The sequence below is a fragment of the Oryzias latipes genome, chromosome 1, assembly GCF_002234675.1.
Source record: "Oryzias latipes chromosome 1, ASM223467v1".
Lineage (NCBI taxonomy): Eukaryota > Metazoa > Chordata > Actinopteri > Beloniformes > Adrianichthyidae > Oryzias > Oryzias latipes.
In genome coordinates this window covers 8,727,801-8,754,795 of record NC_019859.2, presented here as the reverse complement: position 1 = coordinate 8,754,795, position 26,995 = coordinate 8,727,801, and the positions used below count along the sequence as shown (strand labels likewise).

At 40.5% G+C, this 26,995-nt stretch overlaps 1 protein-coding gene across 3 annotated transcripts; it reads left to right on the top strand.

The window, feature by feature from the left end:
• Positions 1-230: 230 nt before the first annotated feature.
• vps54 (VPS54, GARP complex subunit) lies at positions 231-26,982 on the top strand. 3 transcript variants are annotated; one of them, XM_011473287.3, is made up of 24 exons: positions 231-428; positions 4,352-4,526; positions 8,144-8,385; positions 10,795-10,873; positions 12,411-12,445; positions 12,624-12,755; positions 12,880-13,265; positions 13,412-13,538; positions 14,147-14,176; positions 15,072-15,179; positions 15,258-15,313; positions 16,838-16,934; positions 17,082-17,410; positions 20,280-20,409; positions 20,487-20,668; positions 20,779-20,891; positions 21,245-21,308; positions 21,384-21,489; positions 21,604-21,691; positions 21,766-21,887; positions 24,289-24,369; positions 25,184-25,291; positions 25,387-25,481; positions 25,928-26,982. In XM_011473287.3, exons 2-24 carry the CDS (start codon positions 4,382-4,384, stop codon positions 26,031-26,033), a joined length of 2,961 nt encoding a protein of 986 aa, XP_011471589.1. In that variant the 5' UTR covers positions 231-428; positions 4,352-4,381; the 3' UTR covers positions 26,034-26,982. The 3 variants fall into 3 exon arrangements, with proteins under 3 accessions (XP_011471589.1, XP_004065822.1, XP_023810988.1); XM_023955220.1 differs by lacking the exon at positions 231-428 and adding an exon at positions 1,477-1,603; XM_004065774.4 differs by lacking the exon at positions 14,147-14,176 and having other exon boundaries at positions 232-428.
• Positions 26,983-26,995: the final 13 nt, after the last annotated feature.

The following is a 26,995-nucleotide window of genomic DNA, read 5'->3' as shown; positions in this document are numbered from 1 at the left end:
AGTGATCTTTGTCCAATATTTATATTAAAATTACTGACATATGTAAAAATATATTAGTTTAGAAGGAGGCCTTTTTAAATATTTGAGTTCTGTTCAATATTTGCATCTAAATTGGTTTAAAAAAAAGAAAAGTATAATTGAAACTTTTTTTTTCTGGAAAAACAGTTGTTACCGGTATGGTCGACAGGTGGCAGCAGAGAGCTTTGGGCTTCAAATCACAGACACAACTGGTGTGAGTGCGTTGTTTTAACAGTCTGTGTGTGAATGTGAAAGAGGAGAAGCCGCGTCGCTGTGTTCCCCCGCATTGCATGATGGTCGGAGTGCCGGTGCTGACTGCACAGTGTGCCAGCTTGTTTTCCTCCCGGCTCCTGTGAAGTTTCTGGGATGGTAAAGAAGGGAAACTCCGACTGCTGCGCTCCACACGACAGGTAGGCGAGCGACCGGTACTCCGAGGCTGCCAAACGAATCTCGGCTTGTTTGGTGTCTGCGCGGAACCTCCTTCTGTCTCTGCTAGCATTAGCCCTGTGCTCTGTTTGTAACCGTCAACATTAGCTTTAGCTTTGACAGCAACTCTGCGATATTCTTCTCTTTCAGCGCAGAATTAAAAAATAATCGAGTTTTTGTATCGGTGTGTAAGGTACACTTTCATGTCAACTCTATTAAAAACAGAAAAATGAGAAAGTTACCAACAAGCTCATGCTAGCTAGTTAGCAGCAGAGCAAATCTGACAGCTCAGGTCGGAGCATTTAAACTGTAACACAAAAGTCTAATTAATCTTTCATGGGATAGTTAAAAAGTGGGTTTATACACTCTCTTTGTATTCATTTATATAATTAGTTTCAGCCTACAGTTGAAGTCAAGACATTGTTAAAAGCTTCTGTCTTCTAAAGTTGTCAAAGCTAAAATGCTAAAATTAGCATTTTGAGTTTTTCTTTTTTAATTTAAATTCTAAAACAGTTTCCCGTTTTAGTTCTGGAATTTTTTTTATATAAAACCAATCTTATAAAGATGATTGTTAAGGTTAATTCAGGTGACCCACTATGCTTCTGGTTATCTTGCTATAAACAGACTAAAACAGATACTAGTGGTGAGAGCTTCAGGGCACATTGGACATTTGTACTCCAGATCTTTTTTGTCTGCTTTCTTACATTCATGAATGTTGAAGCCATGATGGCTGTTAATTACTTATTTATATATCAATATAGGGCTTTTCTAAGGTCAAAAGTGTTTTGCATTACAATAATAATCTTTAACCATGTGGAAAGGTTGAGGGGATCAGTGTTTTGCCCACGGACACTCGAGCAGGAAAGGCAGGAAATGAACCTGCAACCTTCGAAACATGGGCCCTCCACCTACCTTTGCATCACAGCTACTGTTTCTTTCCTGTCTTTTCTCTGAGTTGATCACATCAGATGGTAAATGTAGTTTTTCTGTTTTAGTTATGTATTTGGTTCACATTCACTTCATTTCTTATCAGTTCCTTTCCCAGTATGCTTGATTACTCACCAGCCACATTATTAGGTACACCCTACTGGTACCGGGTTGGACCCCCCCTTTTTGCCTTCAAAACAGCCTTAATCCTTTGTGGCAAAGATTCAACAAGGTACTGGAAACATTCCTCAGAGTTTGGTCCTTATTGAGATGATAGCATCATGCATTTGCTGCAAGTTTTTTGGCTGCACATCTATATGCCAATTTACCATTCCACCACATCCCAAAGGTGCTCTGTGGGTTTATATCTGGTGACTGTGGAGGCCATTTGAGTCCAATGAACATAAACTAATTTTGGCATGGCGCTTCATCCTGCTGGAAGTAGCCATCAGAAGGTACACTGTGGTCATAAAGGGATTGACATGGTCAGCAACAATATTCAGGATGGATCCATGTTGTTAATGCCAAATTCAGACCCGAATGTCACAGCAGAAATGGAGACTGATCAGACCAGACAACGTTTTTTTCAATCTTCTATTGTTTTTCCCATCTTCTATTATCCAATCACTGGATATTTTCTCTTTTTCGATCCAATCTCTATAAACCCTAGACATGGTAGATCATCAGTGAATGAAACACTCAGACCAACCCATCTGGCACCAACAACAATGCAACATGCAAAGTCACTTAAATCACATTCTTGTGTTCGCTTTGAACTGCACAGATCATCTTGATCATGTCTACATGCCTAAATGCTTTGAGTTGCTGCTTTAAGACAACCACTGTCACTACTTTTTAGAGTAAAATAAACTGAGTTGAATGAAAGGTTGTTACCAGGTAAATAAGTCTGCATCTTCATGTTTTCTTCACTGCAGCCTTAATTCTTTTCTTTTGTCAGAATTGCCTGGATTTGCCTGAATTTCTCTCCTAAACGTTTAACATGAACTCACTCCAGTGTTCTTCCTCCTAATGCTATCCATCCTCAGCTTTCTCAAAGAGAATCTAAACATTTTCAGCTCGCTCTCTTGTCTTTTACTCAGTGCTGCTGTCCCTAAACCATCTCCTCCCTTTCCTGCAAATATTCTTAGTCAAAAATAGCACTTGCACTTTTATGCACTCGATTACATCACTTTGTTTTCCTAGACTTTTGCTCATTAATGTTTGTGATGTAGCAAAGAAAGTGTGCAGAAATAGTCCTGATGCACCGAAACTCGCACAGCGCTGCTACTTTAAAATCATTCAATCTGTGACTTGATGGTTTTATTTATTTTTTTACTCATTTAGGATGACACTTGCCTTAAAGAAAAATAAAATATAAAGGCTCATGGAATTATTATTTACCTAACAAAATATCCTGAAATAGCATTTTATTTTAAGGCATTTCTGTAATGTATAATATAAATAAGATGCAATAAAAAACTGTCACTGTTGACCTATTATAGTATGATATAATACTTATTTAAACTATGAAAATTCTGGAGCTTCACTGAAGCGGTTCGTTGAAGCAGCATCTTGCAGACTAACGCTGGACTGAAGCATTAATGTTTTGTGCTGACCACTAAGAGCACAGACGTATAAGACCCTCTGCTGTTAATCTCATCACAGAGATGAGGGGATTACAGGAAAAATCTCCCGTCTCATTACTGTCAGCACAATATCAGGAAAATCATCTCAAAATAATTTATGTTGGAAGTTCCAACCACCAACAAAAATGTCACCAACTTTATGTGTTGTTAGTCAAAAGTGGGGCTTTGAGAATCCTAAATAAGAGCTGCTGTGTTTTTAATAAACCAGAACGACTAAAACAAACAAAGGAAACGAGCCTTTCGAGACATTTAAAATGAATATTTTTGGTTACTGCATTTCCTGAACTAAAATGTAAATTAAATCGCATGGTTAATAAAAACAAACAGCCTTTTTAAGTTTTTTTTTTTTTTTTTTATTCTGATGAAAATCACCTGAAAACAACCAACTCACCTGAGCATGTAGCCCCAACAAAAACCCTAAACCACAGAAAGAAGGTCCTCCAGGGAAGAAATGGTAAAGGTTGAGGGATACTTCACTCTAGGGATGAACAAAAGGGAAAATGTATTTGAACTGCTGCTAGGGCTGCACGATATGAGGAAAACTCGCGATATGCGATATTTAAGATTAATATTGCGATAACGGTATAATTTGCGGTATACCAACAAATAACAAAATAAACAAAACATCATTCCCATTTCATTGCAACAGTTTAAAAATTATACTCCAAATGACCCTCGTTGACATAGGAAACAAACATGTAATATAATAGGCCTCCATCCGATTGGTCAACAAGGTGAAGACGTCCATCCGATTGGTCAAATGCATAAAGGGATTTATTTGATTCGTTAAATGCTTCAAGCTGCCTTAAGGTTGTATTAACACATTTAAGGTTTACGATTTATTGCGATTTTCACTGTCTTTTGCGAAATGCATATTGCAGAGCTGGATATTGCGATAACGATAAATTTGCGGTATATTGTGCAGGCCTAACTGCTGCTAAACTTTTTCATTTATTTGTGTTTTTAGCAAAGTATGAGCAGACATGAACTGAAGTTACTTTCTTTAAACCAGGAACCTTTTCTCTTTCAAAGAGCAAACACCAGAAGTACAAGTCAATCTGTCTGTAGGTTCTCTGTTATGTTTAAATACATTCTTTAAAAGAAAACTTTTATTTTAAATCTAAAAAGATTTAAAGGGTCTGAATATTTTCCTTCCTCTGGAGGGCCACCCTTTTTGGTAGCGGTAAATTCTACATTTAATGTCAGAACATCCTTAAGGTTACAGCCTCAAGCTGCTTTAGGATGGTCCTCATCTTTTGATAGATGATCAAACTACGAGCCAAACTGGTATTAAAATGTGTTGTTTTTCATAATGATTCGTTTTCCTCCTCCAGCTAGCCTCCTAGGAGGCAAGTCCCAATGCCATGGCCTCCAGTCACAGCTCCTCCCCAGTGCCTCGTCCCAGCAGTGAAGGTCGAGATGGGATTTTCCACAAGGAGCAGGGTCCCTCCGCCCCTCACATCCGGGCCATCCGCTCCTTGCCTGATGTCTGCCCCAAGGAACCCACCGGTGAGGATCAACTGTTTGTTCCTTTCTTGACATCCATCCATCTTGTTCAAATCAGAAAATGACTTCAGACTAATACAGCTGCTAAGAAACAATAGCATTTCTCCTACAATAAAAGGAAAAAAAAAACTAGAACTTATTCACTGCAGCTCTAAGAAGGTGCCATAGTTAAAATTGCCCTCTGACCTCAGCTTTAAAAATAATGTTTGTAAATTTTTAAGCAGCTCTGAATGGCACTTTCTCCGCCTTCGTTTTTGGTCCCACCAGCCTGAGTCTACTGCTAAAGCTGGACTTCATGTTGGGTTTTTAATTTTGGTTTTGTTTCACTTCCTCATTGCGTAGTCAAATAAAAATCAGCAGTTCACGGTAACGTTTCCCCCAAAATGACTTCAAAGTAAGTGGCTGAAAGAGATGACCAGTTTGGAAAGGGAGTCACTGGCTCCCCAACCCCCAGCTGAGGACTCTTAATGACCCGAAACCATGTAGGCTAAGTTGACAATTCCATCCAGTTTCAGGTCTGACTCCTCCCCAATGAGCGCATAAATACCAGCTCTTTTACCAGCTAATTCAGAATGGACAAAGCCTTTTCAGGGCTCCAGACTAACTTTTTTCACTAGGAGCACTGTGGCCCCTAAATGAAAATTTTAGGGGCACAACCAGAAAATTTAGGGGCACATACCGTAAATCAACATGCTAACCAAATCTACTAATTTCCACTGTATTACTAATAATACAGTGATGCAACAAGGTAAACTGACAGCACCATCGCTGTCATGACAGTACAAATAGTAAAAAAAATACCATACATTCAGAATGAAAAAAAAAAGTGCTTGAGAAAAGCTCCAAAACTGATTGAAATTTATGTTGGTAACATCAAATAAGTGCAGCCAAGATGCACAATAAGCGTGTTTGAGATCACCCAGGTGGAGGAAACGCTGAGCAGATCACCTGGTGTGTGACGTATCTTTTTGCTCCAACATCACCTGTCAATCATCACAAAAATATCACGAGAAAAGGGGCGGGAGCAAGGCCCCAACCTACGTGAACACAGCTGGAAATTTAGTAATGTGCTGACTGAAAAGCGGCCCTAATGACTACAAAACAATGCATTATGGGACATGTGTCCTGATGGGTTTTTGTAGTTGGGTGATCAATTAAAATAGTTTAAAATACCAATTGATTAAAAAAGGCTACATACATTACAAAACATTCAAATCAATGTAAAATATATAATAACACAGATCATACTAAGGTCATACTGGTCTCGCTAACGATCCAGGCGCGGTGCTGGTTCACCTCAAACACGTCTATCGTTGCATTTTCCCCACGTGTTTTAAGTGCGTCTAAGACTAAATCTTGTTGTTGCTCGCACATGTTCAATGTTCAAGCTCCGTTAGCTGTCACGCATGTAGGTGTGTCTCCTCAGCTGACCATCTCCCGCGGGAGCAGTGTGCTGCAGTGACAGCCGTGCCGCCGCGCGCCAAACCGGCACCATAGCCGTAACACTCCTCCGGCTCCGTGCGGCCCAGAGAAAAGTTCAGCACGGACTGCATGTATTTAGAAAATTACGATCGAATAGATACGTTCTAAAAAGGAAATTAAGGAACTCCTTAATGTGGTCCGGGGAGGGGGCTGTCAGGTGTCCTGCCTTAAATGTTCTCCTGCTTTCAAGCCCGGTCAATGTCACGCCCCCAAGAGTCATTTACCCCACTGTGATTGGTTGCTTTGTCAGCTCCGCGCACGACAATGAAAAGGTGTACACTAGCCGCCGGTCGGAAGAGCGAATCAATAGTTCGCTTGCTCATAGCTCAGACGCACGCCCAATCGGCTTGTGATGATATTCCCACAGATGTTTACGCGCGCTCGATTATCTCTAGGCCCCTCCCCCGAGTGTGTGCTCGCGTCTCATGAGTATGTGTGCGAGTGTGTGTGTGTGTTTGCATGCGTATGCGCTCACGTCTCATCGATCATTTCATTGATCATTGACGTTCCTCCTCCACGTTTAATGTATAAAAAAATACGGAGGGTGGGGGAGGCAAATTTACTGGTAGCACATGTGCGACTTGATGTAAAATTCAGACGCACACTCTCAAATTTGGGTCCCAAAATGCGACCATTTGGTCGCAGTCTGAAGCCCTGCTTTTGGATAAGAGGTGAAAAACGCTTCTAACTTTAAAAACTAAGTCCAGATGACAGCCCCTAAACCTACTACTATGATGGAATCAACCTGGATGAATGAGAGTCTTTATAGACACAGTTCACTAAAGGATAAATTAGTTCCACTTAAAAATGTAGCTCAATAGACTTTTAAATGTTGTACATTGTTTGAGGCAACAAACAGTGTGAAACTTGTTAGTTTTATTTTCAGCTAAAATTCCCGTTCTGTGGGTTTTTTCTAAAAAAAATCCAACTCGTACAACAATGTTCTTTAGCAACGCAACAACAAGCCCTCAACCAGGACTTCTTTGGCAGAAAATTCTCTCTTTTTTTAAAAACTTTTTTTAAACTGTTTACCGTTGACCAAACGGTAAACAGTTGTGGGTTTTTTTTATTGACAATCTTGCCAGGTGAGCTTACAGAAGTGTTGGTTTTTAGAAAATATTTAAGACAAGAAAATTGCCAGAGCTTTTAACAATTCACTTGGATAACCAGTCCTGTTACTAAAGAATAAATACACGAAAAGAGATTAAACAATAAAGAGTGTCTTAATGTAGAGAAACAATTTGCAGGTAAACACAACAGAAATTTTCAGATACGACCCTTGCATCATTCCATACCTTCACTTAAATTAGAGAGTTCAAACAAAATGATCATTGGTCAGTTCGAGAGCAAACATTTTAGATGAAGCGTGCCCAGTCTTAATTCAGTCTAAGAGAGTTCAATACCACTCTCCGAACTCAGAAAGTTATTCCAAAAATAATGAGGAGAGTCAAAAAAAGGAACATCCCTAAAGCAATCGCTGTGCTCTGGTATACCAGTAACTAAAAGAAAATGGTTCGATCTCACCAGAGTTGAATCCGGGATCTCTGGCGTCACATTTCGCAGCAAACCCTCCTGCTCTTGATCACAAAGCAGGTCTCATGCTGTGGGAATCGCACCTCCCGGTAATGCTTCCACTTTTGACGACCCGGCCCCGGTGGGTTTCTTCCTTTTTCCGTCAAAGCACTCAGCGTCCGAAAAAATCACTGAGCTCACTCCAAACAAATCCCCCTATGGAACTGTTATTCGCGGCCAGTAGGTGTGAATGGGGAAATCCTCGCGCCACACCCCTCACTGGCTTTTCCGAGGAAGTGCCGCTGTCTCGTCACCACCGCCTTGTCTAGTCTCTTAATGAAGTTTCCCCATTAATTTTGTTTTAGTTCTTTTTCTTTTAAAGAATAATTTATGTTAAAATAAAAAACAGGCAACCACTTTTTCCATGGCAGGAGGACATTCATACATTTAATATACAAAACATAAATTCATGACGGTACCTTGTCTTAAGAATTTCTCTCGAACTACGTTTTGTACAACATCAGTGTAATGTGACACTGTCACATGCTTATCAGGCTTAAACAATTACAGTGGAGGCTGATCACCATCTTCTGATCCAAACAAAAACATTTTTGTCTTTGTGTAAGGTGAGGGGCGGAGCCTGTGTAACGGCCCCTCTGTGGTGGAGGAGCACGACCGGTGGACTGTGTACAGCTCGAAGGTGAACCTCCCTGCTGCTCTGAACGACCCGCGGCTTGCCAAACGGGAATCCGACTTTTTCACCAAAACTTGGGGGCTGGACTTCACAGAGACTGAGGTGATGCCCTCCTTCTACCTCCCCATCATCACCAGAGAACAGTTTGGGCCTTACCTACAGGAGATGACCCAGGTAACATCTTTGCATCTCTGTAAGCTGAATCAGAAAATGGTAGATGACTTCACGGGGAGCAGATTACATTGGGGAAGGCCAGAGTACATGGGGTAGGGGCAGAGTCCATGTGGGTGGGTGGGTACTTTGGGGAAAGAGTCAAAATTAAATTAAATCACAGTCACACACCTAGGTGTGTGAAATTTGTTCTTCACATTTGACCCATCCCCTGGGGAAGCGGTGAGCTGCAGACACAGCCACGCTCGGGAACCACTTGGTGGATTTAACCCCTTAATGCTGACTGTCAAACAACTGAAAATATTTCATATTGTAGGTTTTTCAAAGTAGCCACTTTTTGCTTTGATTACTGCTTTGCACACTCTTTGGATTCTCTTGATGAGCTTATAGAGGTAGTCTCCTGAAATGGTCTTCCAACAGTCTTGAAGGAGTTCCCAGAGATGCTTAGCACTTGTTGGCCCTTTTGCCTTCACTTTGCGGTCCAGCTCATCCCAAACCAGCTCGATTGGGTTCAGGTCCGGTGACTGCTGAGGCCAGGTCATCTGGTGCAGCACCCCATCACTCTCCTTCTTGGTCAAATAGCCCTTATACATCCTGGAGGAATGTTTGGGGTCATTGTCCTGTTGAAAGATAAATGATGGTCCAACTAAACGCAAACCGGATGGAATAGCATGCCGCTGCAAGATGCTATGGTAGCCATGCTGGCTCTGTATGCCTTCAATTTTGAATAAATCCTCAACAGTGTCACCAGCAAAGCCCCCCTACACCATCACACCTCCTCCTCCTTGCTTCACGGTGAGAACCAGGCATGTAGAGTCCATCCGTTCACCTTTTCTGCGTCACACAAAGACACAGTGGTTGGAACCAAAAATCTCAAATGTGGACTCATCAGACCAAAGCACAGATTTCCACTGGTCTAATGTCCATTCCTTGTGTTCTTTAGCCCAAACAAGTCTCTTCTGCCTGTTGCCTTTCTTTAGCAGTGGTTTCTTAGCAGATATTTGACTATGAAGGCCTGACTCCAACAGTTTCCCTTTAACAGTTGTTGTAGAGATGTGTCTGCTGCTAGAACTCTGTGTGTCATTGACCTGCTCTCTAATCTGAGCTGCTGTTAACCTGTGATTTCTGAGGCTGGTGACTCGGATGAACTTATCCTCCGCAGCAGAGGTGACTCTTGGTCTTACTTTCCTGGGGCGGTCCGCATGTGATTCAGTTTCTTTGTGTCGCTTGATGGTCTTTGTGACTGCACTTGGGGACACTTTCAAATTTTTCCCAATTTTTCGGACCGACTGACCTTCATTTCTTAAAGTAATGATGGCCCCTCATTTTTCTGTACTTAGCTGCTTTTTTCTTGCCATAATACAAATTCTGACAGTCTATTCAGTAGGAATATCAGCTCTGTATTCACCTGACTTCTGCACAACACAACTGATGGTCCCAACCCCATTTATAAGGCAAGAAATCACACTTATTAAACCTGACAGGGCACACTTGTGAAGTGAAAAACATTTCATGTGATTGCCTCTTGAAGCTCATCAAGAGAATGCCAACAGTGTGCAAAGCAGTAATCAAAGCAAAAGGTGGCTACAATGAAGAACCTACAATATGACATATTTTCAGTTGTTTCACACTTTCTTGTTATGTATATAATTCCACATGTTAATTCATAGTTTTGGTGCCTTCAGTGTGACTCTACCATTTTCATAGTCATGAAAATAAAGAAAACTCTTTGAATGAGAGGATGTGTCCAAACCTTTGGTCTGTACTGGATATATTGCGGTGCTGGTTCTTCTGAGCAGCACAGCAGACACACTTAGAAAAACTCACCACAGTTTAATTTGCTGTCAAATGGGTTTCTGAATGCAAGTCTTGTTGATTTTATTCATCCATGTTAGTTATTTAACCTTATCTTTTAACACTTTTTTTTAAACAAGCTGCATCTTGTTTTGTTTCGATTTAAAGAAAACAAAATAAAAAAAATCTGAAGCTTTAATTTTTGTAATCTTTAAAAGAACCCTGATTAAACCAGGATGTTTTGTCTTCTATGAATTCCCTTTGATATAAAATATCTTTCAGTTTCTGTTAGTTGTGTAGTTTCCAATCATGTGACTTTCTGTCTTCAGGGTTGGTTTAATTTCCTCATTCAAGTTTCACAATAGAAAAGAATGAGACCAGCATTCTCACAATATTTAATGACTTTTTAAAACATTTCCTTCTCTGCTTCTTGCTCCTTTTAAATCTCTCATTTGACCATGGATGTGTTCAGACTTTTTTTAAATCTTTCAATTGATAACACTGTTGAGCTTAAATTCTGCTTTTGTGTCTTTTTGTTCCACCAAAAACAAACACAAGGCTTAAATTTGATTAATATTGAAGTCTAAAGATTTGTGTGTGTGGTTGGTTTACATTTAGAGGGAACGAGTTCATGAACGCTGTAAGACGATCTGCCCCAACAAAGACGACGTTGACTCCATCTCCAGTATCAACCATGGTATGAATAAATCATTTAATGCTACAGGCCTGCACCAGCCTGAAGCCCTCATTAATTCAGTAACAGGAGAACATGATGCTAGATGTCCTTAAAATGACAAATTTTTGCTCTGTAAATGTTATTATAGGTTTTTAAAATATTTGTTTTTGTGCTCGCCACTTAAAAGCAGTTCAAAGCAGTTTTAATTGTTAAACCACTAACAGGATTTGTAAAACTCAGGTTCTTCAAGAATCATTTAAATCATGAAGTGTTTAGTCATTTTTTTTTCCTATTTTTACCTGGCAACACATTTTTTAATTTTTTTTTTTACTCCCACTCCAACTAGATTTTTTTCCATTATATAATCATTCCTGGGGGGGTCTTTTACTAATGATTATGAAGTTTTTAGTAAAATTAAAAAGCCAATGTGTTTTTTTTAAGACATAATTTCTGCGGCAGAACAGGACTTCATTAGAAATTCGCCTCCGGGCAGAACGGTTGGTGTGGAAGTAGCCCCAACATTGATATTCTGGCATGCCTTTCTTTACACTCTTTCCCGTTAGCGTTACAGACCCTCACAACCCTAAGCTAACACTAGCGTAGCAAAAAAATGAAAGCAATTGGAGCAATGCAGTTGTACAGTTTTGAGCTAGAATTCAGCTCAGACGAGACGTTAGCGGATCTAATTTGTCTAAGTGAAGCGTTTAGAGTTGGAGCGGAGCAGGTAGACTTTGGCTTGCCCATTGTAGTTGCTGCGTCACAAATGAGCTTTTTCAAAGCAGGGGTTGTTGTCTGCTTCTGATCCATCAAGATTTGAATAAAGAAATACTCAAAAACGCAGTTTTAATCTTAACCTCTTTAGACCCCAAGCTCTTTTGGTTTTTTGTAGTCACAGAAATCAGAATGAACTAAAGTGAAAATAAAACCCAGAACTTGATGTCCTCGTATGTGGACGCCAGGTCTCAAGAGGTTAAATTATTTTATACATGTCCTCAAACAGCCTAGTTCATAATTCAATTAATTTTTCAAATTAGGCGAGGTGTTTGTTTTTGATTGTATTTTTTCAAGATGTTTTAAGAGTGGGCTTTTCATTTTACTTTATTATGTTCCATCTTTTATTCATCTTTAAAATATATCTCCCCCAACTAGATTATATTACAGAAACTACTAAATAAATTCACAGAGAAAAGTACGAAGGAGACGATTTTACCTGAAACTAAAGATTAAATTTAGCACAGGAAGAGGCTGTCGTTCTGTGAATCAAAGCACAGACGTGTTGAGATTACTGCATAAACCTCAACCACGTAATCCTAGTTTGAATCAAAAAAGGAATATCTTTCATAAGAGATGCGATGCAAAGTCTGAATAATAAACATCATAACTTACATGTAATTAAAGACAATATTATACTGTATAACATTGCCTTAAATGCCGTTTCTGTAATTGGCTTCCAAATGTGGAAATCTTAGTGTTTGGACATGTTGTTCAAAATAAAATGTTAATGTTTGTTGCTTCTTGAAACTGCGAATAATTCATTGTGAGTGTTTTTGTTTTGCAGACAAATCCAGAGCTGAGCTGGAACAAGTCCCAAAGGTATTTTTTTCTCTAACATGGATTTTTAACGTCAATACCTTATGAAATTATGTTGTTTTTGTTGGGACCAAGAATCATTTGTTTGGAGGATTTCACGGAATTTTAGGAAAGGACTCCTGCCAGTAATTATTAGCAAAGTCTAATGTGGTTTTTGCTGGTTTTCCTTGATTTGTTTAAGATTTTTATGAGACCTAACTTTGCTCTGGAGGATCCATCAACTTTTAACGCCGTCCTTCCGTGGTCACACTTTCCCAGTGCTGGAGGAAAGAGCAGCAGAGATGGGGCCTCCTCAAAGTTGTTGCAGGAGAAGGTGAGCTTTTTGCTAAGCACATCTATAGCACATCTTTTTTAAGCTTTTTAAAAAATTCTGATATAAAGAGACCAATGGTTTTGGAAGTTTGTTTTGACTTTTCTTCCCCCACTCTTCCCTCCAGCTGAGTCACTACCTGGATGTCGTGGAGGTCAGCATCGCTCGGCAGATCTCTCTGCGCTCCGATGCTTTTTTCCACGCCATGTCCTCGCAGCACGAGCTGCAGGACCGCCTGAAGGAGACGCAGCAGGCAGTGGCTGTCCTTCGGAGCAAAACCGCTGCCATGGATCGGATCATGTGCAAGGGGCCTCTGCAGGCCCTCCGCACTACTCTGACCCGCAACAACTGCATCAAGCTGCACAACAAGCTGAAGCTGATGGCCGCAGTGCATCAGACGCAGCCCACCGTGCAGCTGCTGCTCTCCACCTCAGAGTTTGTTGGGGCACTGGAGCTCATCGCCACCACCAAGGAGGTGCTGCAGCAGGAGCTGCAGGGCATCCACAGCTTCAGGTAGAGTCTGCTTTTCAATAACTGTCAGATATTCTTGTTGTATTTTGAAAAAAATTCAACAAAGCAGAAGCAATATTTGATAGGTAACTGAAGTTGAAGAGAAGCTCATGAATGAAAAACACTGACGCCAAGTGTTTTTTCCTCAGGCATCTGGGTTCCCAGCTGTGTGAGCTGGAGAAGCTAATCGATAAAATGATGGTGGAGGACTTCAGCATGTACGCCCGCAGCGACCTGAGCCGCAGTCTGAGGGAAGAGCAGCAGGTCCTGGAGAAGGTCTGAGTGTTCCCTTACCACTCTTACCCTTCATCTTCTGCCATAGAGGCATCAGTTTAATCCATTGAAGCCTGAATTTAAAAAAAGTTTCACTTAAGAAGATGCCACCTTGAAAGCTTTTTAACGGGTCCCCCAGTTTGACTTAAGTGACGCTTTACACATTTGTATGAAAAAATCCAGAAACCTTGGTACTTATTTCGCCCCTATTTAACAAATTTAATAGCATTCATGCTAATTCAGACTTAATCTGATTTTAATAATTTAATAATTTTTTTTTTATTAAATACAGAATGTTTGCAATCTAAATTTAGAAAAAAACAGAAACTTTAAAAACTGACTTCAATGTTAAATGACCCAAATTTTTCTGTTGCCTTCAGATCTGTGAGGTTTAGTTGTCAGTTTTAAGGAAAAATATCAGTTAAAAACGAGATTTTGGGAATTGTTACATTTTCCACGTAGTTTCATAAAATGTATACATTTGAAATTATTTTAAATGTATCTATATTTAAAACAATAGGTTTAAAAAAAAAAGTAGCTGTAGTCTATTTTCTATGGAAATCTTGCTTGGCACTGAAACCACTTTTATGTTACTGTTGTGTTCATCACAGGTCCCCAAACCAAATGCTGTCTCACAAAAGGTTGGCTGTACTCTTCAAAGATGTGTCGTTCATGAAAATCAAATGAAAAATCCAACCTCCTTCTTCATTAATCAAACTTCTTGTGGGATTAATTGTTTAATCCATCAAAGTGATTGACTGTGAAGCACTCCGATTGTTTATATATATAAATCAAGAGTGCTTTAATTTTACATAGGAACATACCGGTAATTAAAAGTAGCTAAATTGGTGAGTTTTATTATGCAAAGCTGGGTGTTATCTGCATGTTTTGGAGGAATTATATAAGTCCAAGTTTGGAACCCTGTGGAACACCATGACACATTCTGATTTATTCAAATGGTCCACAGATACATCTATTAGATCCAAATCCAGTGTCGCAGCAGCGCCTTTATATCTGTCTAAACCAGGCGGCCTCCGCAGGTGGCGGAGCTATTTTCACCATTCATCCATTTTCCATATGGAATATGGGGTTTCTTCTGCCTATCCCAGCTACTGTTGGGTGAAGGCAGGGTACATCCTGGACAGTTTGCTGCTTTGTAGCATGGCCCTATTATCACCACTTTTTACAAAAATTGTAATTTTCTAAAAGTGTCTGGTTGCCATGACAATTTAAACAAACAAAGTGAAGTAATGGACTGTTTTCTAATCAAAGATTTAGAGCATTTGTGTGAATTTTATGATGGGTTTTAGATAAGTCTCATTGCCAAAGAACACATCTGTTGACCTGGAGATGTAGTACCATTATTTGAATTATTACATGTTTAGATCTTCAGAAAAGGTTGAGATCTCGATGTACGTTTCCTAATGACTTTGACTTTTAATTTGTCAATAATCAGAAACCTTTTCTCTGCCTTTTTTAAGCCTATTACCTCATTTGAGCCGTCGTTAAGGTTCATTTTATGATTGTTTGTTTTAGGAGCGTCTGGAGTCGCTGGTGTTTGGTCTGTTGCGACAAAGGAAGCTGGACTTTCTGGATATTTACAGTGAAGAGATGATCATTGCTGCTAAAGCCATCGTCGCACAGGTGCTCCTGCAGACGCTAAACGGCACATGGGAATTGGTTTCAGAGCAATAAATGACACCAAATCTGTCTGTTCTGCAGTGTGTGGCAGACAGTCTTGTGAACATTGAAGAAATTGACACTGAAGTCGTTACTAAGTAAGTCTCATATTTTACTCCTTGACATCTCAAAGACACAATGTTCCTCAAATAGAAAAATACACAAGTACCGGTAATAGAATTATCACAGATATGACTGATCCAGAGTTTATTCTAATGAGTGCTTAGCCATAATCTTGTCATGGCTCTGTTATTTTAAGGCATTTTTCATAGTTTAGATCCTGTTAACGTTGAATGTTACACATCATAAACTCATTTAAACAAATCAATGCTGGCATGTCAGTCTGCTGACGTTTTCAAAGCTTTAACACGATTCTATGCTCATACTTTCTTTTGTTGCCATTTCTCAAAGTTCCAGCAGATCAGACATAATAAAAGGAAATCATTCATTTCTTGCATCCTCAGTTTTTAAAGTTTTTACAGCTTGATCTTTGGTTAAATGGTAACCCCACGAGGTTTAAACACTAACCTTGGAGTCAGGCCAGGTCACCAGGTAACCACTTGTTGAACAAGAGGTTCTTGTCCACAGCAGTGTGGAGTGGCCCACCTTTGTAACAGAAATACATGCATTTATGATCTGCTTTCAAAAACCCCTCACAGTCAAAATGGTGAGCCTGGTCTTTGACATATGTTTGAAAATGGGCGAGGCCTATGGTCATATTTTCAACTCATCCCCTTACCTTTTCAAAATGGAACAGTCACACCTGTCAGTTTTCAAAAAAATGAAATAAAACAAAATTGATCAAAATAAATTGCTGCGCAAATGCTTTCGATACTAAATCTAACGTTTAGAACGCCGACTGTCTCTCTGTTCTAAAATTGATCTATTTTAGTCAAAGTCCCACTCCGATCATCTTTTGATCTGTAGTCAACGTGTTTCCATTGGTCTTTTTAATAAGGATTATGCCGTTTGTAGCCCAAATAAAAAAAAACAACTGTCATTTGGCAGAGCATGTTTTCTGCAGAGTGGCAGTAGTTCATCAGAAATTCCCATCTCAGTTGTGGGCGGGACCGTTGGCGTGGAGCAACCCCACCCCCATTCTCCTCCCCGTTGCTGAGAGCTCGGAGCAGCATGTGTCACAAATAAGCTCTTTTTCAAACGGCATGTTGTTCTTCTGGTCCTGATTCACAATCATTTGAATAAAAGAATTACTCAGAAAAGCAATTTTGGGCTTCATTTTCTTCACACACATCCTCTTTGAGAAAAAAGGCACTTAAGTTTTTTTTTTTTTTTTTCACCTGAAGGCAACATCAGTGTGAACTGTACTATTAAAAAAAAAAAAAAGGGAAGGAAAATGTCTTTGTTCACACAGGTGGAGTTTTTCCCCTCAAACGTTTTTAGTTGATTTCACGAGGAGCTGTTTAATTTCATACATTTCTGTTCATCCATAAAACTGTTTTTCAACCAAACTTTTAAGTTCTTGTTAGATAATGTTGACGGTTTTCATAAACATTTGTTTGCAGTGTAGAAAAACTGAAAGTCTTGGTGAACAGAATAAACTTATTCAGATAGTCAGACCCTCCAACGGATCTGATGAAAAAATGGTTGTTTGCCGTTTTCAGGCTAGCCGACCAGATGCGTCTGATGGCGTTTCCTCAGTGGTTCGAACTGCTGAAAAACATCTTTGACTGTTTCCTTCTCTTCCTGCAGAGAATCAAGGTCAGTGAACGCACCACAACAATCTCCTTAACTGCACCAATGCATTAAAACTCTTGAAAACAAAGCAAAATATGATGTATGACCTGAAAGTTTCAGCCGTTTGTGAAACTTTTTGCTCCGTCTGTTGTTTTCATGTTTGTCCATCAGGCTACTTCAGATGTGATCAGAAATGTGGTTCTGGAGGCTTTGGACTCAAACCATAAGAACCGGCTCCTGGCAGAGGCCAGTTCAGCAGCATCCAGCTGTGAGGTTTCCCAGGATCCCCTGCTCTTAAAGGGGGAGGCTGAGCTGGCATACCTCACCCATGAGGGCTTATTCATCAGTGATGCCCTGAGTGAAGCCCGACAGGAGCAGGCGGGTCAGGATCAGAACTTTGCAGCTAGCGTCAGGGTCCAGCAGAGCCGAGACGAATCTGCCGGCAGTATCCCGGCCTGTGGGGTCACAGAGATTTCTGTCAGCAGAGAGCAAAGCTTGATGTGAGTGATTCTTTTTTTCTTTTTTCCATTTTTATTTTTTTTTTTTTTCTTTGTCCTCGGATGTCAAACTGCAGTGCTGTGACGTTGCTGACCTGCTGGGTTCTTGCCTGAGAGTAATTTATTAGTAATTTATTAGATTTAGGAAAAAACAACACCTTAAATTTCCTAAAATATGATTTTGAGCTGCTTTGTGCAGAAATGTCAGACTACGAAACGATTGGGAGCTCGCTGGCTGGCAGGTCCCAAAGAAAGAAAACTTTACCACTTTTTTTTTTTTAAGTGCAGAAGGGAAATGGTGGAGAAAATGCTAAACCCAGCAAATGTGACTGAAAAACTCAGAATTCAGAACGTTTGTGATGCCAGGTTAAAGTGATTTGGATGTGCTTAGAAAGAAATGCAGATTTTCTCTGGTGTCATGCTCCTAATAATAAATGTCTCCTTTTTAGTGAAGATGTTTCTTATGCTAAAATAAAATCCAGAACACTCATGGATCAGGTGATAATCACATTTAATCTATTCAGAGAAAATTAAATGAAAAATCGAATTAACTGATGATGTAGAGCAGTGTTTTTCAACCAGTGTGCCGCGGCACACTAGTGTGCCGTGGGAAATTGCCCTCAATAACTGATCTAAAAACATTTCCCATCTCCAGGATTTCAGCTCTGTGTTCATCCAAACAGGCCCTGATAAAACACCGAGGAGTTAGGAATATAAAAGATCGTAAAATACTTTTTCTTTGCGTTTATTTTATTTTATTAAAGACATTTTGATAAGAATGACGGCAGCGCGATTCAGCTGCAGCTCCGGCTGTATTTAGGAAAAGTCCCGCCCCTTTACCTGTCTCCACCAATCATTCTTGAAGGCTTAATCACATGTCATCAGTCTGCCCAATCAGAAGTGGTTAAAGTCTTCACTTCCTTGTCTCGATTTAGCTCGTAAAGTCGCTCAGTTCTAACAAAAATACCAGCTAAAGCTCGTCTTTAGCGGTGTAGCTTTCCACAGAATCCGGTATCAGACCGTGGAACAAGTGAACAAAACCATGAAGCTCCGAAAAGCGATCTCCGCCGGCCGTTTTTATGCACTACATCTCCCATGATGCATTGGGTTGTGAGAGTGACAGCGTAAAAGGAGTTCTGTTGTTAAACGTCTTGAAAACAACGAACACACTTCAAACTTTTTTTTAAATCTTCTAACTTAACTTTTATTGCATCTTTTAGAAAAACAGCTGCAGCTTCCAGCTTTTTTTGCAATAATTATCACAAAAATGCATGTGAGATTGTGGAGGGGCTGTAGATCAATACAGACTATGAGTTTCTCCTTTTTTTTTTCATTTTTGGATGCTGGTGTGCCGCGGGATTTTTTTTAAGCTTAAAGTGTGCCGCGGCTCAGAAAAGGTTGAAAAACACTGATGTAGAGTCAGAATCCAGACCAAAAATACATAATCTTTATATTTGTAGCACCACCTCTTTTTCCTAACTTTTAGTTAGTAGGGAGAAAGATATTTAAAAGGAACTGTCATTAAATTGGGTTTTTGATGAACAAAATGAGAAAAACTGATCCACATACCATGTTTAAAGTTACTTCTAACACACACAGGACACGTGATGCACGATCAGTCTTCTGCTGTAAAGACGAGTCTGTCCTGCTGCAGCTGATCATCAGACCTGCAAAGTTTAGAAAATGAAACTGTCTGAGCTTCAGAGATTTGTTTTACTGCAGACAACAACAACAAAAATGCTCTGTTGATGCAGGAGACGTGCAGCACTAAAAGGTTAAAAAAAAAAACGGAATAAATGAATAAAATGGACAACTTGATAAGTAAAAGCTCAGTATTTAAGACACTGCAGGAGAAATGGCTGTTGTTTGGTGTCACAGCAGCAACATCATTGATTTGAACTGTTTGTAAAAATCCCTCAAATCCCAGCTGGGTGCTTTCTGTGTGGAGTTTGCATGTTCTCCCCATGCATGTGTGGGGGGGTTTTTCTGGGCACCCCGCTTCCTCCCGCAGTCCAAAAATGTTAATTGATGATCCTAATTTGGGGAATCAGCGGGTTCAAAAGATGGATGGATGTAAAAATCAATTAAAGTAACACTAGATAAAGGCCTTTTGGAAGCTTTGTAACATTCAGGATCAGAAAAAACTGATGCATGCTTGACTACCTCCCACATAATGTTATTGAATAAAGTGGCAGAGGGATGTATTTTCCTCTTATGGCAGCCATGCTGGTTCTGTGTTGGTCAGAATGTGTGCGTAACCCATCACGGTACTGCTGACTTTCTGTTTTTATGAGGTGCAAATCAATGTTTCCTGAAAATCCACACCTGAATCTTAACCGGACCATAAACGTTACAGGTAATCTGGATGAGGATTTTGAGGAAGAAAATAGACAAAGGAAAGTTTAATGGATGCCACATACAAAAGGAAGAGTTTGGTCATGAAGCACAAGACACACAAACATTCTAAAAGGTCTTATTTTTTATTTCTAAAGTCTACAGACAGTTGTCTGTTTTCAGGTCCAGGTAGCACTTTGTTTAGTTTAGTTATTAGACAAAAACTTAAAACAAGGAAACCTGAATTTCTAAGGAGGGTTGTTGAATAAAAATATCTGAATGACCAAATCTTTTAAATCGGTACTCTTTAAACTGCAAAAGAGGCCCACTAAAAATAATTCTAAAACATATTCCTCAAATGATGCGATCAGCTTTTGTGTAAGTCAATAGAGAAATAAGGTAAAGCCAGCAGTCCACTATCAACTGATGGTGCTGATCAGGGAATGTTAAGCATTTAATCACAATAATGAGGAGAAGGTGGATGGAGTGAATCTTTTTTTTGTTGGTTTTTTAACCTCTTTTCTGTGCTTCTGTTCAGGTCGGGTGACAGCTTGATGCCCACAGAGGTGGAGCTGAACCGTGTGATGAGCCACATCCAGGAGCTGCTGCACACGGCGTCTGACATCAGCCACGATCGCTGCGTCAAAGTGCTCACGGCCAGAGCGCGGGTAGGACGATCATCGCCAACTGCTGTTCAGATTCAGGGGAGTCTCTGCTCGATTTTAGATTTTCTCGTTTCCAACAGGACGGCTCCCTGGAGCGCCTGAGCTCGGCTGAGTTTGTGTCTCTGTCACGGACGATTGAAGGCTTCGTCAAAGACACAGAGGATCTCTGCGGCAGGAGGAGCGTCTCCCTGCGGGGAGCCCTGCAGAGCCAGGCCAACCGCTTCGTCCACCGCTTCCACGAAGAACGCAAAACCAAACTCGGGTATCCTCACGCTCAGATTGGAAACTTGAATTCTGATTTCATGGTAAAATTGGGAGCAAATGTACAAAACCAGAATAATTGAAATTACTTTTATGGTTTTGCTCCTGCAGCCTCCTTCTGGATAACGAGCGTTGGAAGCAGGCGGAGGTCCCAACAGAGTTTCAGGATCTGGTAAACTCCATCGCTGATGGCAAAATTACACTACCAGAGCGCAAAACCTCAGGTAACTGCAAACACTTTGACCATTTCTACAACTATCCACCAAACAAACTCTTTTCTGAGGAAGCAATATGTTGTGACTGAATAAACAAGTATGTTTTTTTCATTTCTATTTTGAAACGGATTATTTGGGGGGTTAAAATAATTAAAAATAAAGAGACTTTTCTTTTTCTTTTAGTTGAAGACTAACAACAACAGATCTCTTATTTATTGTACTTAAAGCAGAACACTTTCTGTAAGAATTATCTGATTTTGATTTTGTGATTCAGATTATGTTCTTTTTTATCTGCTGATTTGAACTTCATCCATTTCTACTGAAAACCAAAAGACTTGACAGATGTAAAACTGACCTTTCAGGTCCAGATGACAGGAAACCTGCTGAGTTTCTGTTAGTTAATGGACAGAAGTACGCCGTCGTTGGGTAAGTCTTCCTCTACAAACAAGGAACTTCTCTCTGATGAGGTTGTCTGTGACGGCGGCATCTCTGTTTGTTCAGAACGGTTCTGCTGCTGATACGGATGTTTCTGGAATACTGCCGGTGTGTGAACGACATCCCGTCCATCACCACAGACATGCTGACGCGTCTGTCAGACCTGCTGAAGGTGAGAGCTCCCAGCAGAGCTGTAAACTCTTCATCATCTGACGGAAAGTCTTCAGGTCACAAACTGTCGAGCAGAAATCATTGGTTAAAGAAAACTCCTGTTTTGTTTTGGCAGCACTTCAACTCGCGCTGCTGCCAGTTGGTTCTGGGAGCCGGAGCTCTGCAGGTCGTCGGTCTGAAGACTATCACAACCAGAAACCTGGGTAAACACAAGCTCCCGAAGCAGCTGTGTTGTTCCGGAGGGAAGGTTTCCTGTTGACGCTGTCTTTCTGTGCAGCTTTAGCCTCCCGCTGCCTGCAGCTGGTGGTTCACTACATTCCCATCATCAGAGCCCACTTTGAGACCAAACTGCAGCCCAAACAGTTCAGCGTCCTCAGACACTTCGACCACATCACCAAGGTAACAAACTCCTGAAGAGTCTAGGACAGTGTTGGGCGATATGCAGCCCGTTAAACTATTTCATTTGTCCAGACGCAATTTTATAAGGTGGATTATCAAAACACTACACAGATCTGCTCCTGATCTGGGCCTTTTGACAAATTTAAGAAGCCTTTGTGGCCCACGGGTCAAAAAGTTTGCCCACCCCTGGTCTAGAGGTAGATAAGGAGGCACGGATACATATTTAGGGTGCATTCACACCTGCTTGTTTGGTTTCCATGTAGGGCTGGGCGATAAAACGATAATTATCGTTATTGCGATATTACATTTTTTCGATAGTGAAATGAGTCTATTGCGATAAACTTTCGTTTTAAATGAACACGGGAGAAACCCCCGGAAGACCCGCCCTCTTGTCCAATCAGAATTAAGTATCACAGGGCTAGACCAATCACTGAATAAACTGCGCCACGTCTAGTTAGAGTGAACGTTATTTACAAGCTAGGATGCAAGCTAGTATCTGCATATGTTGCAAATCCTAACACTTGCAGAAAATGAATGTTCCGTCTGAAGAGAAGTTAACAAACTCGAGCCAAGCGGGCGCAGATGAAGGTTCAAGAGGCATTGTAGAACGGACCGGCCCGAAAAGTTCCGCCGTGTGGACGTTTTTCGGTTATCTAAGTCGGATAGAAAAGTTTCCCGGGGATTAGCTGCCTGGCAAAGCGCTATTTGTGTATCCCTGCGACCAGCACCCCATCTGAGAGGGTATTTAGTACAGGGGGTAATATTGTAACCTGTCAAAGGGTAGCTTTAAAACCTGAAATGGTTGATACACATGTCTTCCTTGCCCGCAATCTGTAGGCTTTTGTTCATTTAGCAGAAATCACACTGACCAAGGTGCCTATTTGTTGCCTCACAGAATAGGAGGTCATTTAAGTTGATCTGTTGTTCTTTTTTGACTTGTCTTGAAAGCTATTCGAAATTTCACAAAGTATTTAAATAAGAACATTTTTTTTAAGCTTTCTTTAATTTCTTGAAGAGCATTTTAAAGAAACTGATGAGTTTCTTGGGAATTTTTTTAGTTTATTGCACATTTTTTTATATTGACATAATTGTGTGTCAATTTTTTGTCTATTTTTCTGTTAAACTTGAAAGTTCAAACATTTGAATTTATTTGTGGTCTTTTAAAACTGTGTGCAATAAAGATTACTTTGAAAAATATAGTTATTTGATATCGTTTTTAATATCGTTATCGCACAATATGAAAAAAACAATATCGTGATATGAAAAATTCAATATCGCCCAGCCCTAGTTCCATGGAGATTTTCTTTTCTCAGAGGGTTTGTTTGTGAGGTTTGCGGCACACCTGTGCTCTGATCTTTTTATTCTTCTCTTTTAGTTTTGCTTTGTTTTGTTCTCCTGCTCTTTCCTTCCTATGGCTTAATCTTATACTTCTACTTTTACATTTATTTCTTCTCCTCCCCCTTCTCCTCTTTCTGGGCTGCTAACCGATTCTGGTCTCCATGGAAATAACTGGGTTTCATAAAGCACAAGGTGTTGGTGGGGGCAGTGTAGAAAACAACGCCATCAAAAGAACCTTTAAATGAAACTTTGCTTCTCTACGAAGATTCAATCAAGATTTAAAATGTTAAAGACTCATTATGATAAAAAATAGTCATTTTGGTGTGTTTAAGATATTCTTGTACCATTTTTCTGATGATGGAGGACATATGTAAAGAAAGTTGAGCTTAAAATTTCTGAGTTTTCCTGAATTCAAATCTTTGTGAATCAGGAGCATGTAAAAAAAGAACATTTGAAAAAGGTTGCATTTGTGACGTTAAAATGGGCTGGGTGGGCCACAAGCTGCCCACTCCGCTCCATCCAGATAAATTTGCTTGTGGACGACTGGATCGATGTAGGTCTTTGTTTTTCCATCCAAGCTGACATTTGGCTCAAAACTGTACGCCTGGATAGCTCCAGCATCGCTTGCTATTTTTGTTGCACCAGGTGGGAGAGCGTGTAAACAAATAGCTCACTTATGGGTGAGGGGGAAAATGGGGCGGAGTTACTTTTGCCAGTGGTCCCACCTACAATTTCTAACGAACTACTGCAGCTCCTAATCTATGCTCTAGAAAACACCACAGAGTTTTTTACTTTGGCCAAAAAAACCCCGGCATAATCATAATTAAAAGACCACTGATAAAGCTTTTACAGTAGATCAAACGGATGATTAGAGTGAGACTTTAGGAACAAAAGAAGGGATTTCATTGAATGTGATGCCACTTTCCTCCAAAGATGGCTGCTTCCATGTAGTCGGAAATGAGACGCACTTATTTTTTTCTAGGAAAAGCTTTTGAAACCTGTGAGACCTGAAGGTGGTGCAGTTGTCCTGGTTATGCAGTTGAGACTGTCTCATGTTTTTCAGGACTATAACGATCACATTGCAGAGATCTCTGCCAAGCTGGTGGCCATCATGGACAGTCTGTTTGAGAGGGTTTTATCCAGGGTAAGAGAACTTCCTGATCGTCATCACATGCTTGCTGTCTGTTCTACAGTCTATGTTCCACTGCTTTTCTTTAATCAAACTGCAGCTTTTTTAGAAGAAAATTAATGGGCATGTTGACTTTTTAAAAACTGTAACACCAGAAATTATTTGACTTTTTTTTTAAATATTTGCCTAAATAAATTTCAAATGCTTCTATACAAAGCCATTTTTTGTATAAATACACACAAATCTAATCTTTCAGCTTTCCTGTGGCTGTAAAGTACATGAATGGGTCATCTTTAAAAAAAAAAGCAATTAAAACTTGTATCTAGCTATTATACAGTTTACCTGTTTTGACAAATATTTTTCTACATGTATTTTCATGATGTGTTAAAAAAATATGGTATTTTTGGTAAAGTTAATTTATTTTTTATCAAATTAATTTTGTAACTAACAGTATTTTATCATCTATCTCCATTCTAATGCTACAGTTTGGACAATGAAAGCTCACTATTGTAAAGTGTTAATTGTAGAGGACCGAGTATTAATCCCTGCGGGACACCTGCGATAATCTAAGCTCAAAGACATGATTGATTAATTAAGACAGCAATGGTAAAACCTTTCAGAATAATTAATGTTATCATGTAAATATTGGATGTTCTTCATTATTTCTTTTGTTTTGTGGTTCCTCTTAATTATATATACCATAAAGAAATATAGTATTCATGAAGAGATGAAAGGAAGAGGAAAACTGTCCTGCTTGCTTTGCTGTGATTCTACCTTCTCAATAATAGAAAGTTTTCTTCCAAACTGCTTCACTAATCTCCTTCCTTAGTACGAGGTGAAGGCTCCAATGCCGTCAACCTGCTTTAGGAACGTTTGCAAGCAGATGGCGAAGATGCACGAAGCCATTTTTGAGCTTCTGCCGGAAGAACAAACGCAGGTGAGGATCTGCCGCTTCCTGTCTCAAACCGAATGTGTCAGAAGCTCCGAGTCTGGGGAAGTTTCACTAAGAGACAGGTGTGTTGACCTGCACAGATGTTGTTCCTGAGGATCAACGCCAGTTTCAAAATGCACCTTAAGAGGCAGCTGGCCAGACTGGGGGTCGTAAATGACGGCGGACCACAGCACGGGTAACAGATGTATACACACAAGCTAACCTTTCTATTCATGAACCCAAACAGGAGAGCGAAAAAACATGAAATGACTTGAGCGCGACCCCAGAAAAGCACCTGTTCCTGATACTAGAGCACAGATTCTCACGTCAACTAGGCCTGCACAATTAATCGCAAATTTATCATCATCGCAATTTCAAGCTGTGCAATACCCATATCGCAAAAATCTGCGAAAATCGCAAGGGTTAATGGCCAACGAAGTGTGCCAATATTTTGTACCGAGCCTCTTCCAACTGTAGGTGCAGCCATGTGCTAGTGAACAGTAGAAAAAGAAAAAGAAGTTCCTCTCTCTTGTCCAGTGTAAACACCATGGACTAAAAGAGGTCATGAGTGGATTCTTTTCCATGACCTTTTCCTGATGTTTACCCGCGGGGCCTGAGAACTGACGGCGGCTCTGTCTGCAGGTTGGTGGTGGTGGACGTGGCCTTCTACACCGAGAACATCCAGGCTCTCCGGAGCCTCGAACGGCTCGACCTGAACATGGCTGAGATCTGGGAGCAGAAAAGGTGATGTGGACAGAGCCCCGATGGGCAGAAGGACAGACGGGCGCCGTCCGACCGCCAACCGAGGCGGTCCACTGGGGACCAAAAACGCACCTGACTGCGCAGGGCGGAGCTGTATGCAGAAACGGAGAAGCTTCCAAAAGCTGCTGCTGCCTCCCCATCTCTGCGTGCAATCACAGACGAACACTAGTAAATTATTTCCATGGAATGATGGTGATGAGACTTTGGGGTAATTTATTTTTCTGTCCTCTTTGAATCTTTACTGGACGTTTTCCTCAGCAGGCTGCAACATTGAGGAGATTTTGGTACATTTTTATACTCGAATTGCATTTTTGTTCTGGGGTTTACAGCGATCGGCTTCGTGACGCTGAAGGAGAGTTGTTTCTCTTTTGTGATGATCCACAAACGACAGGAAGGTCATATTGGGGGTAATTTTTTATATGCTGGAGGGCTGCAGAACACGAGGCACAAATGCAGCTCTTCACATATCTGTTCCAGATGCACACGTTCTCTTCCATCCTTTGTTTCGATGCAGCTACAAATCAACCGCATGATGGAGGTTGGGTCTGCAGCAGCTCCAAATGTCAGATTTCTCTCTTAACGGATGCTGCGGCTTGAAGAAATTTGCCCCACCCCACCCAAAAAAACAAAACAAAACACAAATGTTCCTTATTTTCTCCTTGATTTGATTTTGTTTCACAACCAGGAATTAAAAAAGTTGAAGGAAAAAATGAATCAGGAAAATTCTGCTGAGAAGCAGTTTGATTCCCACGCAGATGTGAACCGGACGCGACAGAGGCATTAACTCCCATCACTGTCTGCTTCAGAAGTGCCTACTTTGGATCTGCTGTCAGAGACGTGAGCTCTCCCCACAGTGTGCCTGACTTTCCACTGTGTGTCCGAGTGAAGCCAGTCACTTCAGCGCTGCTGTGAATAAACCGGATGAGGGAGAAACCTGCTGTCTGTCTG